At 30.8% G+C, this 16,660-nt stretch overlaps 1 protein-coding gene across 15 annotated transcripts in view; it reads left to right on the top strand.

Annotated features, from left to right (window-relative positions):
* Positions 1-16,660, top strand: part of LOC131853076 (coiled-coil domain-containing protein AGAP005037) — a 275,367-nt gene that overhangs the window by 117,937 nt on the left and 140,770 nt on the right. The window contains exon 1 of one of the 15 annotated variants that reach the window (XM_059203886.1): positions 8,866-9,068. The exons of the other annotated variants lie outside the window; for them this stretch is intronic. Coding sequence (XP_059059869.1) covers positions 9,035-9,068 — 34 coding nt within the window. The 5' untranslated portion in view covers positions 8,866-9,034. Of the gene's footprint in view, positions 1-8,865; positions 9,069-16,660 lie in introns of those variants that run through there. 15 annotated transcript variants of the gene reach the window in all.

Below are 16,660 nucleotides of genomic sequence, written 5' to 3'. Positions count from 1 at the left end.
TGGTATAATTCCTCCGCAGTAATATGCACGTACTTACTATAAGTCCTTAGGCCGGAATAATTAGAACAAATAATAATAATAAATAACCCTGGACAATTAACACAGCGCCATCAAGTCCAAATGGTAAGCAGAGCTTGTCTTATGGGTACTAGACAACTAATCTAAACACAAACAAATACATTTTTTTTGTGAACACATATATAATATACATACATAAAAACACCCAGATACAAACAATCATATATACATAAAAACACCCAGATACAAACAATCATATTCATGAATACAAATATTTGCATCGCGTAAGGAATCGAACCCGCGAGTATTGGTAGTAAAGCGGTGTGTTAAACCGCTAAACCACCGGGGCCGTCAAAGTAAGTGTTCTAGTGTACAAAACATTCGTTTCTAAATCTACGTACGTACGTATTATAAAGGTACGAAAAAAACGATGCATTAATCAATTCGAAAGGGTTGAATGCCCAGCGTGCCAGCCGATTCAATGTTCCAATCATGTAAATACAGCTATTTCAGTACGCTTCAACCTATTTGGAGTTGTATACGTTGGATTTCCTAAGAAATCGCGTAGTGGCCGTTAAATAAGTGTTGGCAACTTCGTGGTTTTACCACTAGTAGGGGGTAGATGTGAGTTAGTGTATTTTAGTGGGCTTGGAAATAAAAAAAAAGTTGATTAGTAGTAATTAATAATATTTCATCCGTAACTTATTAATAATATTAAGCGTTTTACTATTTTGTCATTATTTAATTCAATTGTATATTCCTTTAGAATGAATACACTCCTAACTACCTACATAATAGTACTAACGATTCGTTTATTTTGTCTTTACTGTACTCCCTGACAATTTCTAGTATATTTTCTTAATTAATAATTAATACATAAATATAAAATAATACACAACTACAAAATTGTTTTATAATTTATTAAATTGTCAAGTAATCTTATATATTAACTCCCTAATCAGCCTTACTAAATTGTATATTTTCAATACTCATCTGTTTTATCTTTACTATGTTTCCAGTAAAAATGGTCACTCGCAGTAAGGACTTGGATGTGAAATTGAAGAAGGCTTTACAGGAGTTAAAAGACAAGAAGGAACTATGTGACAAATTAATTCAGGAACGGGATGAGGGGGAGGTAGAAATATCAAATATAGTACATAAAAATACTATATTAAAGCAAAACTTGGCTGAATTAGACTGTAAATTTCAAAATGTACAAAAAGAACGGGATCAACTGCAGTTTCTTGTCGACTCCTTTGACCAGTGCCGGAATGCTCATGACTGTGCACTCAACCGCATTCATGAATTAGAATGTGAATTGTCAGAAGCATATAATAAAATTAACACATTGACCACAAAAATGGGAGACCAAGAAACAGAAAAGACTATGACATTATATGCCGAGTTGATCGAACAAAGTGTATGTGATGAGCCTGACCCTGTCCACTCCATCTCCGACACACAGAAGCCTTTTGTACAACAGAAGCGAGTAAAGCACCCTCTAACTAATTACAATAGTAAGAACTATAGAAAAATAAGCAGACAAATTAAAAGATTAAGAAAATCTTTCAAACTTAATCAAACTGCCTTATCAAAATTAGTAAAAGAAAAAGAATTTAATTTTGAAAAACAATTAGAATATTATGAAAATCAGTTCTGGACCCATAAATTACAGTTTGATACAAATACTACAAGGTTATTATTGCATATAAAAGAACTGGAAACAACATTGGATGCTATTAGTGACAAGTACTCACATGCTCAGTTTCAAATATCAAAACATAATGTTGTGATGAAGGAATTGCTTGAATTTAACTCAAAAAGTGAAAGTGGAACATCAGAACAACTGTCACAGCAACATGCAGACTGCAACACTATGTCGGGCAATTACACATCACCTTCATCAACATCCATTGTCACTCCGGAACAAACAAATATACTACCCAATGTTGTTAGTAGTCACCACACATGTAAGAATAACACTGTAATATATTCAGATAGTATAGGAATAAATCTAGGATCGCTCATGAATAACTGTTTGAGTGAACATATCCAAAACAATTGTATGCCGAATGCCCCATTTAATTATATAGTTGATAGAATGTTAAAAAATCAAAATAGTTATACTGAATACACAACTATTGTGTTATTCATTGGAAATAGTTTAGGTATCACTCAAAATGATTTGATGAACTTATTTGAATCTGTCTCAAATATGAGAATTAAAAAATTTGTAATTTGTACATTTCCATACTCAAAATCATTATCAAAGAATAGAAATAATTATATCTTTAAACTTAACACTCATATATATAACATGAGCTGTTATAATGACAACATTCATTGTTTTGATACAAATAAATTTGTAAAAAAATTTACATTGACTAAAAATACTTTGTATTTGTCACATTTTGATAAAAGACATATAGCTACTTTGTTAGCTTATAATATACACAATCCTGTTATAAGTAGTATAACGGGTACTTATTCTGACTGCACAGTTTTTAGTAGTTTTACTAATGTTTCTGTGCAAGAATCTTTAAACTTAAGTTACAGACAAAGAGAAAGCCATCACAACTAAATTTAGTACATCAAAATATTCAAGGCTTTCTTGGCAAAGAATTAGAGATAGAATTATTTATAAGTAAATTTAATATTGACATTGTATGCCTCACAGAACATTGGTTAAAACAGTCCAATATGGTATTTCAGTTACCAAATTATGAAATATTGAGTACATTTACTCGGCAAATTTCAATTAGAGGTGGTTCAATTATTTTATTAAAAAATAACATTAAAGGGAAAGAACGTAAAGATATTGTAGCACTTTCAAATGAATGCATTATAGAATTATCATGTGTAGAACTAGAGAAACACATAATTATATGTGTGTATAGGCCTCCTAACTCAGACTATGAAAAATTTGAGTCTACCATGGAAGATGTACTGAAGTTAGCATTCAAAAGTAACAAATTTATTTTGGTATGTGGGGATTTCAATATAGATCTTCTTGTTGATAGTCCTATAAGTAATAAAATTAGAAACCTTTTTAAAAGTTTTGATCTGGATCATATTTTCTTTGAACCTACTAGGATTACATCCACTACGGCAACATGTATTGATAATATATATTGTAATTTTAGTATTTTAAATAAATCGATTATAAATAGATTGCCGTCAGACCATTGTGGACAAATAGTAACATTCGCATGTAATGAAAAAAACGAGATTATGTATAAGTTCTACAGACCAACAACAGCATTTAAATTACAGAATTTTAAAAACAGATTAAATGGAAGTTTACCGTTTTTGATGTTTGATAATATTGATCCAAATATATCATATAATCGTTTTTTCAATATAATAAAAAATCATTTTGATAAAAATTTTACAGTAAAGAAACTTAAAGTCAATAATTCTAAGTACGCTGAATGGTCAACATTAGGTATCAATATAAGTAGGGAAAATATGTATCAATTATATGATATTAGATCATATTTGCGTGATCCTATATTCTATGAATATGTCAAAAATTATTCAAAGTTATTCAAAAAAGTATGTAAGGCCGCCAAGGCACTTTATTTAAAGAATAAAATTAAGTTTTCTAAAAATAAAATAAAAACTACCTGGAATATAATAAATACAGAAACAGGTAACATTAAGTCGCGCCAGTCAGAATATGAGTTAAAAGCAGAAAATGGCGTTATTATTAATAATAATGAACTAGTTGCTCAAACTTTTGATAATTTCTTTTCAACAATACCTCTCAAAGCTACGGAAAATTTAAACTCGTCACCTAGTTTAGCTGAAACATTATTAAAAAATACCATAAATCCTTGCGTTCATGACTTTACTTTTCATCATATCAGTTGCTCCTGTGTGATAAAAACGTTCAACGCTCTCAATCTAAAAGGTACTGAGGATATCTGGGGTATGTCAGTTAGAGTCATGAAAACTGTAATAAGTGAAGTTGCTTCACATTTAACTGAAATATTTAATATGAGCATTGATCAAGGTATTTTTCCAGATCTAATGAAAGTGAGTAAAATAATACCGCTATTTAAATCTGGTGACAAAGACAATATATCAAATTTTAGACCTATCTCAATTTTACCAGTATTTAGTAAGATTTTTGAAAAGATACTACTTACACAAATGTTAGCTCATTTTAATACACATGATTTATTTCATAAACAGCAATTTGGATTTATGAGTGGACGGTCTACTACTGATGCAGGCATTAACTTAATACAAAGTATTTTCGGTGCCTGGGAAGATTCACAGGATGCCATTGGTGTCTTCTGTGATCTCTCTAAAGCGTTTGATTGCGTTGACCATAGGATATTATTACGCAAACTAGAGCATTATGGAATTAGAGAAAAATCTTCAGAACTCATTGGATCATATTTGCGCGATAGAATTCAAGTGGTAGACATTAAAGGAAGCAAGTCCAAGGGGTCATTTATAAAAATGGGTGTACCCCAGGGTTCTATACTTGGCCCATTTCTTTTTCTTGTTTATATAAATGACTTACCATACCAGTTTCAAAACATACTTGACATAGTATTGTTTGCTGATGACACATCACTTATTTTCAAAGTGAAAAGAAATACAAAGGATTTTAATAATATAAATATTGCTCTTGAGGATGTTCTAAACTGGTTTACATCAAATAATCTAGCGCTTAATTCAATGAAAACAAAATGTGTTAAATTCTCTTTACCAAATGTAAAACAAGTAACGACAACTGTTAGTATGAATCATCATGTTTTGGACTTTGTTGATGAGACTTCGTTTCTTGGTATTGTAATAGATAATAAATTGCAGTGGGGTCCACATATATTCACACTAGCCAAAAGACTAAGCTCGGCTGCTTTTGCTATCAGAAAAATTAGACAGTTGACTGATACTGCAACAGCGAAACTAGTGTATTTTAGTTACTTCCATAGTATAATGTCGTATGGTATTATATTGTGGGGAAGAGCGGCTGATGTAGAATCAATTTTTATATTACAAAAAAGAGCAATTCGTTCAATATATAATTTACCGTGTCGCGAATCTCTTAGAGAACGCTTTAAAGAAACAGGTATTCTTACTGTTCCCTCTCAATATATATATGAAAATATTATGTATGTACGCAAAAACTTAAATTTATTTCCAAAAAATAGTCACTTACACGCTTTTAATACAAGGAATAAAAATAAATTAAATATGCCTAGTTATCGTCTCAAAAAAGTAAGTACATCTTTCATGGGACATTGTATACGTTTTTATAATAAATTGCCAGATAGTGTTTTAAATTTAAGTGAAGCCAAATTTAAGATGCATGTAAAAAAAACACTTTGCTCTAAAGCTTATTATAAAATAAACGACTACTTAAATGACTACAATGTGTGGACTTAATTACAATTTTAACTTTTGTTATGAGGCATATAATTTTTCCCATTGACATGGATAATGTAATAACAATAAAGAAACTTATTATAAATTTTGTAATGACATATTGTAAATTAAATATTGTAAATTAAATAATGTAAATTTAATATTGTAATGGGTGAAAACTGTGATCGGTACAGCCTATGCTGTAAATAATATAATTGACGTAGTGGAGTAACCTGAAACAGTCATGCTCGCTATAAAGTTCAAACTTGTGGCGGCGTGGTGGGCCGGGTCGATGTGCTCCCTCAAATATGGTTGAGTACAATGATGGCTGGCTCATACGTCATACTCGTGAACGGGTGCTGCTTGTGGGGACTGGTCTGTTCAGGTTGTGAACACTGATTAAATTTTTTGTTCTTTGCGATAGCATATGCTGGTGGTCACTCTATTCTCCCAAATTTGAATTTTAATAACTGTATTTATCGTAAACATGTTCCACTATTATTTGAAAAAAAAATTACGAGCTGAGTTTCTTGTCAGTTCTTCTCATCTCGATATCATTCCGAACTGACGGTAGATTTGACATATCATAAGAGTCTGTAATAGACCTACATGAATAAAGATATTTTGAATTTTGAATTTTTGAATTTTGAATGGAATTAAATTATGTCAGATTATTATTTACACAATTTTATAACAGTTTTAAGCACGTGTTACACGTAATTGTCAGTCTGTACTAATTCTAATGTTATTGATCTTAAACGATTAGGTTTAAAAATTTTGTAGTTGTTATAAGTCTAACTAGTGTACTTGTTTTAATTATGTTGGCAACACTGCATTAAATACCTATTTACTGTTCACCATTCTCGGCAGTAAGCCGGAATAAACCGTATGTGTATATGTATGCATAATTAAAAATAAACGGATGAATATTTTTTCTTGGCTTATTTGATTTTGTTGAATTGGTTTATATTGTATATTGAGTCACAATGATTATGTTTACATCGTCATGCAACTTTTGGTATTTTAAGTTTCATAAATGGTGCAGTCAGGTTTTTTTAGTTTTTTTCAGTGACAATATAGTTTTTTATTAAATATTGATTTCAGCTGCGATTTGATACGGCAAAAGTTTTCCTTTGGCTTTGGCTGGTATGGGCTTATTGTTTTACTGGGGAGTATATACACATATTTACAACAATAATATATTACATAGTTTTTTATATATAGTATATACGAGTATACATATTTATATTTACATATTTTATATATTTATATACTTATGGGTATATTTTACTTTATGGATATTTATTTTTGAAATTATGAACTATTGTCTTAAAAATAACATGGTAGCGGATGATAGGACCTGAAGATTATGAAGTGAAATGCCGAATACAGCACGAATATATCACGAGAGTTTCCACTGAAACGACCCAAATGAATGTTTGCTAGCAACTAGTTCTCATTATGAGATATATATAATGCTCTCTCACATAATGTATTATAATTAATTAGTAATACGTATTGTTGAATTGTCTGTAGTTATACATACATTGTTACATTGCGTACACAAAATACAATAGAATAGAAATAATGATAATAAACAGAGTACGTTATGGACTAGTAGTTTTATATACTTATGTAAAATATCGCGCTGTACATTTCTATATATATGATGGAAAACACTGGAAACACTGGTATCTCTACATTGAGAGACGGCGGTAAATAAAATCTAATTTACAAAGACTATTATGTCGCAATAAGAAGATCTTAAGTACATATAGTGACTTGTTGTACAACGGGTTGGCAAGTTGAAAGTACTAGGAACCCACACGAATCAGAGGACCGACAACTAAACAGGAACGAAGGGTCGTCGACTGGTGCTCCTATTTCATAAAAAGAACTTTAGTACAAGGTAAGTAGATACTAAAGTACTTTTTATGAAAAACTTTTTGTTACAATTCATTTGCGTTCAAACTTTTTGAATAAAATGTCTGAAGTGTAGTACCTGTCCTAACAACTTGTTGCGTCCGTGAAAATGTTTTAATGGTTCCCGATTTCAGCATTATATTAGCTGGTATTCTAAATATGCTATCTCCAAGCGAAATTCGACGTTTATTTCAAACGATGTCTGGTTTACCTGTTAAGGTACCTTAAGAGGAAAACGAGGAAATGTATAGATCCTCTTTCTTATTTGCATTTTTATATGTAACTGGCATGTAAGATGATTGACATATATTTTTATGATTATTATTATTGTGCAAGGAATCGATCTTGCAATAATTTAGTAAGGCGGTCGGTGTGTTAAACGGTTAAACCACCGATGTTTTATTTCGTATATTGACAGCAAAAGAGAAAAATATTAGACTTTTGGGTTCGGAGATATTCTATGGTATTTTTCTACTATAATTTTATATGTAGCGTTCCTATACGAAATTGACGACAGTAAACACCACTTACAACAAGAATGGCGCCAACAGGTAGACGCGGTCATTTTCAATATCCGGCTGACAAACTGTCCGATTCATGCTCTGTGCTTGAACATTAATTCTAGATACTACTCTAAAGGTAAACCTAAAATAAATTATAAATTTTCACTTCTTCAGATATTATTGGCAAATAAAATTAATATTTGGATATAAAACTACAATAGGGGAATTTGGATAATTGGGTCACCTAAATATAAATATATTTAGAAGAGACCCAATTTCTTTACATATAACATACTTAATAGAGAAAATGCATGAGTCTGATATCTGAAACTTCTTTTTACCTTAGCTACTTATTTTTTTAGAAGTTTCGTCGTTCAATATAATTCTTATAAAACATATTTAATATGCACAGTATTTTCAAACAGCTGCTAGACTATACAGTTTGCGTTTTGTGTTAATCAATATAGCTTTCTTAAAGATGAAAATATTCATTCATCTTATAAATAACGTCATTAATACAATTCAAATGTAAAACAGCGTATAATTGAGATGTCCGTCGCGTAAAGTTAATAATTTGCTGCAAATGTAGGAAAATTAGCGTGGCCTAATTTCAACTAAATTTGCATGATCACTCTAAAACAATATTACGATAATCTTGTATAGCATTGTGCTGATTACAGAATCAGAGTACATAACATTTCAACGGTATCAGAACATTTTTATCTTGAACTCGAAAACTATGAGATTAGAGTCGATGATTGCTTTGTTCTAGGACCGACTGTAAATACAACAAGTACAGCATCTATACTGGCACTAGTTTCTACGTATGATTAGTACTACGGCTCAGAGCAATCGTAGTCGTCACAATTATTCAAAACTATCACTGTCGCTTTCTAACACACAGTTTTAGAATGAAATGTCGAGTGGGATAGTTAACCTATTAATATACATGTAGTATGGTTAGGTGCGTTTTATTTCGAGAGTTGAATATAAGACAGAGTTGCTCCGAATTACGTTAGTCTACGTTTACACGCCCAGTTACAATCGCCGCGACCGAAGTAGTTCGCGTCTTTAGTGACTATATAACACGCGAAATCTTGAACTCGTGAATCCTATAAAAAAAGTTAACTATACTACATGAGTATTTGTGTATTTTTCGTCATGACGGTGTTCATTTATTTGAGTTGTAAAAGTGCTCTATCAAAATAATGTTTGTTTGCAATCGTTGTTTGTGCTCTCATAGTAGGTATTATTTGAACATCCACTATGTTTTATCCTCCAATATGTCTTTGGGCCATATAACTTCGTTTTTATTGAAGTGCTCGATGAATATATAAGACGTGGTATACAGTCTTTTATATTAGAAAATGACAAAAATTTCCTTGCGTGAATGAAAGGAGGAAGGTAAATATGAGTATGCATTATTTATTCACCTCAGCGGCCCCAACTCCCCAAACTTCGGTGGAATCTGATTTAGATGTATTATCATACTGTCGGATAAATGGAGAATATTCTGATTCACCAATTTTCAGGATTATAACCCAAAATCTCGTAAATACCTATAGACATCAATATCAATACAGTACGTATACATTTCATTCTTGATAGGATTGGTTTTTGAGTTTAGCTACAGTTTCAAATAATTATTTACTAATCATAAAGCATAATTACACATAACAGATCGTATGAAAGTTTTCTACAAAGGCAATAATCGAACTTACGGCATAGCTCATAGGGTTGCTACTCACGCATATATGTATATGTAAATAGTGGCTGCAAATCGAGAAAGAAATTCCAACTCCAAGAAATGCAACTGAGCAGTTGCTAGTCAAAGGCTTTGAGCGTGGGCGAACTATTGTTGATATCTATTACTTTTATTGTGTCTGTGCGTTTAATTTGAATATAACGAGCAACGCGAACTTTGTTTTCTTTTCGCCAGATATTTCTTTATTCAGTTTAATTATGTATTATTAATTTTACTTGCTTTCCTTATATTTTTGTAATAAAGTACGGTATTTTGTTTAGAAGATAACGATGTTTAAATTGAAATAGACAAATGGATTTTATTGTACACGGACAGACGCGGCGGGCGATTTTGTTTTATTAAATGTATAGATATCATAATTGTAGTAGGTTTGGCAATTATTTTAATAATGTTGTATTGTTTATATTTGTTACTAAATCATTCATATGATTATATGTTATCGTTATAGATATACTGAGTTTGTAATATTACCATGAGGGTTGCCTAATGAGTACGTTCTTAATATTTTTACGACAAAACATTTTAAACTAAATATATTTACATTTACATACTTATTCTATACCATACGAGCTTTGAAAATTGGCTTAATATACCAATATTAAGCATAAATAAACATACATAAAAATAAATATAATACCTGCTTTCATTTTGTTTAATGCAAATGGGACTATGAGTTATCACTCATAGATGCATTCGCATTAATTAATTAATTGCGCCGCAAATATAAGTTGTTTTTATACAATTAAATGTAATTACTAAATTTTGAGAAAAAATAATGGAATAATAATAAGGTCTCAGGACAATCCATAGAGCGCCATCTAATCAAGCTAACCAAACCTTCTGACATGAGTATTAAACTACGAATAATAAATACACAGATCGTATCTCCTAAGTTTCAAGACACTCTCCTTGATATGAAGCCAAGTCACAAGATCCTTAGCATTGATATATCTACTCAAGTTTAATTTTGTGATCATTTGGTTTACAAGAGAGTTTAGAAGAGAAAAACACATTAGACCGATCCCAAATAAATGGGATAAGGAAGATGCAGATGATGATGATGATGGTGTTTGGTTTAAAGGCTAAAATCGCCTCTAAAAAGTTAGGTGTGCCTAGTCACAGATAAGACACAGATCTGGTCTCATATCACACTACAATATCAGTTATTGTATTCAATGTACCTAATTAATGAGCAGCCAGAAACGTCTTTGTGACAGGTTCGAGTAACGGGCTTTGCGGAGAGACATTATAACTGTCACGGAGAGTATTCTGAGAAATTGTTCTGATTGTAAAATACTACCCAGGTCATCTGACTGTTACCGTGCGTTTCTCCAGCAACATTTTTCTAAACCGATATAATTTGGCAACCTTCAAGAAATAGGTTTCCTTCTTAAAAGCTAACCCCAAATAATGGTATAAAGGCAAATCAATGATGCTTATTATGATTTAATAGGTAAAACATATTATATATATGTATACATAAAAGTAAAGAATATTATATAATAAAAGAACCATCGCTTGCATGAAGTCACGTTGAATTCAGAGTAACTGGTAATTGGATACACGTACTATTGTGGGTCAAATATCAGAAGTAAGTCTTGGAAAACTGTATTGAAACAGAGAAATTTTATTGATCGAATAATAAGTGGCATAATTTTATTCTTCTCTATGTCAAATGCGTAGCTATTAAATGCGTAGCTATTTATGCGTTAGCGCATAGTACTCGGAACAATGGTTTGTAATATATATTGTTAATAAACCGATTGGAATAAAACATACACAACATTTTAATTAAATGTATTTTACATTAGTGAAAAATTCACATTAATAAATTCAGATGTTTTTAAGATTACTGCTCACAAACGCAATGGTAAATAGACTTCTATGATTCTAAAAATCATTGTTTTGGGTTCTATAAAATTGATGAAGTCCCCAATAACAGTTTTTCTTCTTCAAAAATAGTATTAGTAGTACTTCAAATATAGTAATTCTTATAAAATTGTTACTGAATTAATTAAAATAATAGCAAATACAAAAACACGAATTAAAATCGTTCGAGCTGTTTTCGCATGATGCCGAGACCGCCGGAGAATATAGATTACATTTTCGGTTAAATGAAAAAAAAAACAAACTAATACACTTTCACAATATTAACACTAGTTAGAGTTTTATATTTTTACCTAATATGGATTATATACTTTACATAGTATAAAATAAAATCGCTTCCGCTAACTATTGGGTTAGATCTTTTAAGTTAAGCAACGAATTTTAATATAATAGATAGAGTGATTTAAGAGAAAGGTTTATACGTACCCATGTACACAATGAGAAACCGGGGCGGGTAGCTAGTGCTAATAATATAAATAGCACAGTGTGTCTAATGTGTTAATTGAAAGGATCCTACAGAAATTTGGTGTGGAGATAGATTATATAGATATAATAGATTATAAAAGCTGACAAAGTCACGAGTAGCAGCTAGTATTGTAGGTATATGAAATATTATTAATATTGTAACGGTTATATCAATAGTCATGAAACTAGGTAGGTATTTAGGACGAAGAATATTTATCCCGGTTAATCGTTATGTTCCGGTCATGTAGAAACAAACAGAAACTAGTCCGATTATAAATAAACACTGGCTTAGAATGCAATTAAAATTTAGTCGTTACTGATTTTTAATGCACTATTTCACCAATAGTGAATAAAGTGAAATGAAAAATTTATGTTTATTCTTTGTTGCACATTGATTGCATTACTAAAGTATGTTTATTAGAAATAATGTAAAGAAGGTGGACTTATATATAATAAAGATCTCTTTCAGTCGACCCAAAACATCGTGACATAGGATGTGTTGGTAAGCAGTGCAAGTAATAATTTTCGGTAACATTAATAATTAAAATTTAAGGCATAATGTCCGTAAAGGTACTCTTTTAAGTATGATGATATTGTAAAAGGAAAATATAATTGTAAAAATTAGTACACCCATACTTTAAATTGTAGAACATACTGTTGCTTAATTTTAAGGTAAGAAAGTTAAGTCGCTAAGTTAACTAATCAAATTCAATTTCACAAATATATTCTAAGAAAACAATAGACTCTTAGGATATCCCCCCATACTTACCTTTACTCGTATTTATTTAAATTTTTCAATTACTACATTAAAATTATGTTATTGCACTTATAATAGTCTTTTTATAAACTCTCTCTGTTTATTAACAAATATTATTGATTTGTAAAACAAATAATAGATTTTTAAAAACAGTTATTTAAACAATCGCATTTAAAAGTTAAAGAAATAGACTCTGTATGACAAATTAATTCTAAGAAAATAGTCTAGTCGCTCGGGGTACTGACCTTACTTTTACGTTCGCTTATATGTGTATATAAAGAATTGAATTATTAGATATATAATTTGATTATTGCGAATTTATTTGTCTATAATTTTATATATTCACCTTTGTATGTCGGTCTGCTTGTTATCTTTCATGAATAAACGGTACGTCACCCTTGTCTGTTATACAACAATGTTTTTATATAAAGATATTGTATCACGAGTATACTTGTACACAAAATCTACCTTATGTTCCATAAGAAAGACAAGAATAATTGTTTTACGGAAGATATGTTAAGATTTTTTTTTAAAGAACTTAAGCAGTTTACAGATTTGTTACTGAAATAATTGACTATATTGAGAAGTATGACCTAAGAGAATTTAAAATGTTTACATAGTTACTTAAAAAGTAGAATTCAGTACGTTTAGATAAATAAAATTACTTAAAATACCGCACCCAATGTACGTCATTTTATGGAATAAAATTTCATTTCTTTACAAATAAATCTTAACTTGTATTCTTACCTGAAAAATCTGAAGACGCGAAGCAGAGTTTGCATTGTATTAGTGGGTATCTAGACAACCAATTACTATAGGTACTATAGCACATTTTTTACTGTACGGATAAAAATGTAGTGTAATTTGTAGATTTTGTGGTTCTATTGACATAATATCTTCTTAGGTATTGTTAAAAAATGATTTTTTCACCACAATGCCCGTTATCTTTAAGCCATACGAACATTTATATAGTTAACATTGTACGAGATCATTATTTAGAGATTATACCTCTTTTTATCTTATTTACAAACTTCGCAGATATTGGTTTATCCAACTATTGTATTCAGTGTATACTTTGCAAAAAACAATTTATTTTAAGCATGCCTATCAGTTCTTTATTGGATTAGGATTAGAAGGGAGTGCGTGGGTTGTACAGGATTATTTATTATTGTGATATACTTTGAAAGATGTACTTTTGTATGGCAAACAGAAATGTCTACACCTGTATACCCAAAATCTATATTTGTATTCCACTCTAAGGATAAAGCTCAGGAACAGACGGACTAAAAACAACACTTGTTATGTTTGAGCTTTTCGTGTTTACAAGTACGCTATATATCTGTATAGGCAACAGTTGTTTAGAATAAAGGCCATTGGCTCTCTGTTATCTCCCACCTTACCCACATGGCAAAAGATGTCATAATAATATACATAAAAAACGACCAAATCATTATATAGATAACTCGTAGTAGGTGTCCGTGAAAAGAACGCGATCTACTGTTTGTTAACGTGGTCTAACTCAAAAATGGTTTGAAACATTTACTGTTCGAATATTTTCTAACAAAATTCTCCATAGTCAGGAGTCCGATTTTTAGCGTCTATTTTGAAGTTGAAACTTACAGAAGTTCTGCTATTTTATATATACTTGCTATTCTGACAATCGTTGTTTTGCGGTATAAATTAAAATCGTACTGATGGTAGAAGGGCGAAAATTAACGGTTGTATTTTAAAATTTGTTAAATATCGATTCAACAAAAATATTATGTAAAAAAAAAGTTTTGTATTGTGGTGGCTCATTCTTATGTAAATATTAAAAAAAGGGGTATAAAATAATAAATATAAAAAATATCTTAGCATTATATGCAGACAAATAACGTGACACGAATTTATATATATCCATTTACCATATTTGAATTATTAACCGGACATAACACGAATAATTTTACAGCAAATAAAGGTATTTACCTATCTCGCCGTTTCAACTAGGTTGCAGTAGCCGTCACGAGCTCACCTAGTCGAAACGGCGAGATAGGTAAATACCTTTATTTGCCATGAAATTATTCGTGTTAATAATTCAAATAATGTATATTAAACACGAAAGTTTGAAAATAACTATCCATTTACCCAACTAAAATTAAATGTGCTTTTAAACGTTACTTTTTAAGATTTTAAAAATTATGGGCTGTAAGCATTTATAATATAATAGTAAACGACTCGGCGCTGACGAATAGAGAGCATATCGGTTGCGAATTTTTTCTTTAATGGAATAGCAAACAAACTTGTGTGCCGCCTGACGGAAAGTGGTAACTGTCGCTATGTATACGAACAGTATTGGTTTTACTTCAACGGGTGTACAATCAAGGTTAATAAGAGGAGTATGAACCCGTAATAAAATTACGATGTTGGTATTCTTTATTATTCGTTCATCTCAATTACCTTGCGTCTCCGTACCTTAGAGCGATAGCAATACTATCAGCCGACATTTTGCCGTAAATATTTACGTTCGGCTCTATTCGGCTTATTCTATTGTTATAGTAAATATAAAAGTATTTTTTCATTATTCTGAAAATTCATTATAATTCTTAAATATTTTTAATTTTTTTATACTAACTTGGATCATTCATACGAATGAATTAAAGATACAGGTTCTTTTTTTGGTTCTTTTTAGATGTGTAATTCTACAACAAGGTTATTTAAAAAAAAAAATTCTTTCCTTGGTAAAGTATATTTTGGATGGAGAGAATAAGTGGCTTAACATATTAGTCTTCAGGAATTATAACGCATGAGTGGTATCGCGGGCATCATACCATTAATGTGATGTCTTTATTGCTGTTCACGTATATAGGTTACGACAGCCGTCAGCATTGTCATTTCAATTACATCAGAAAACAAAGTACATAAGTACGTGTCTAAGAAATTAAACACCGTAGGAACAGTGCAAATTGAATGCAGCTGCACGATGCACATTGTATTCATAATAATAATCACAACGATAATTCACACAACGCCATCTAGTCTCAAGTTAATCTAGCTAAAGTTTGTGTTATGGGTACTAGATAACTGATAAATACATAGATATATATTTTTTCGTAAATACATACATATTATGCTTAGAAAACACGCCGACCGATACAAGCAATAATATTCATGAATACAAATGTTTGTGCCGTGCGAAGAATCGAACCCGCGACCATTGGAAGTAAGGCGGTGTGGCAAACATCTGGACCACCGAGGTTTATTAAATGCCATTATTAATGATTACTGAACTATACTTTGAAAAATGTTTATTAAATATGTCACGGTGTAGCGGTTTAACATTCCGCTTTATTTGCGATGGTCGCCGGTTCGATTCCTCGTACGGTGAAATCATTTTAGTGATGAGTATAATTATTTGTGTCATTTTAGCTGTATTCTATGTATTTATTTAAATAGATACATAATATATATTATAATACGTATATATTTATATGGTCTAGAGGTTTAACATACCGCTTTAGATCCGATGATCGCGGGTTCGATTCCTCGCATGGTACAGACATTTATATTCATGAAGTATGAAGTATGTTTGTTTGTAACCTTGTATTAAATGTTTTCTATGTTTTTATTTAAATAGGTGCATAATGTATATTAGAATACTTACATCTTTGGTCTAGTATGCATATCACAGGCTCTGCTTAGCACGCGACTAGATGGCGCTGTGTAGTGTCCTGAGATATTATTTATTGTTGTTTGTATGCAACCATTAAAGTTCGTAGGATGCCAGTGACATCGTACGCGTACATAGCAATAAATAAGGAAGGCACACGTACCGCCACCTATTATTTTATTAATAAACTATATCATAATATAGTGGGCGTAAAGCATATTTTTTTTATCGTAGATGACATTATTTCTGCTTTTTCTCATAGCAATTTGAATCGGGAGGAAATGACAGTTTTTTTACTTTTTACACATCTATGG

This window comes from Achroia grisella, unplaced genomic scaffold (genome assembly GCF_030625045.1).
Source record: "Achroia grisella isolate CSIRO2021 unplaced genomic scaffold, CSIRO_AGI_Agris_v1 utg874, whole genome shotgun sequence".
NCBI classification, from domain to species: Eukaryota; Metazoa; Arthropoda; class Insecta; order Lepidoptera; family Pyralidae; genus Achroia; species Achroia grisella.
This window is presented reverse-complemented; position numbering and strand designations above follow the sequence as displayed.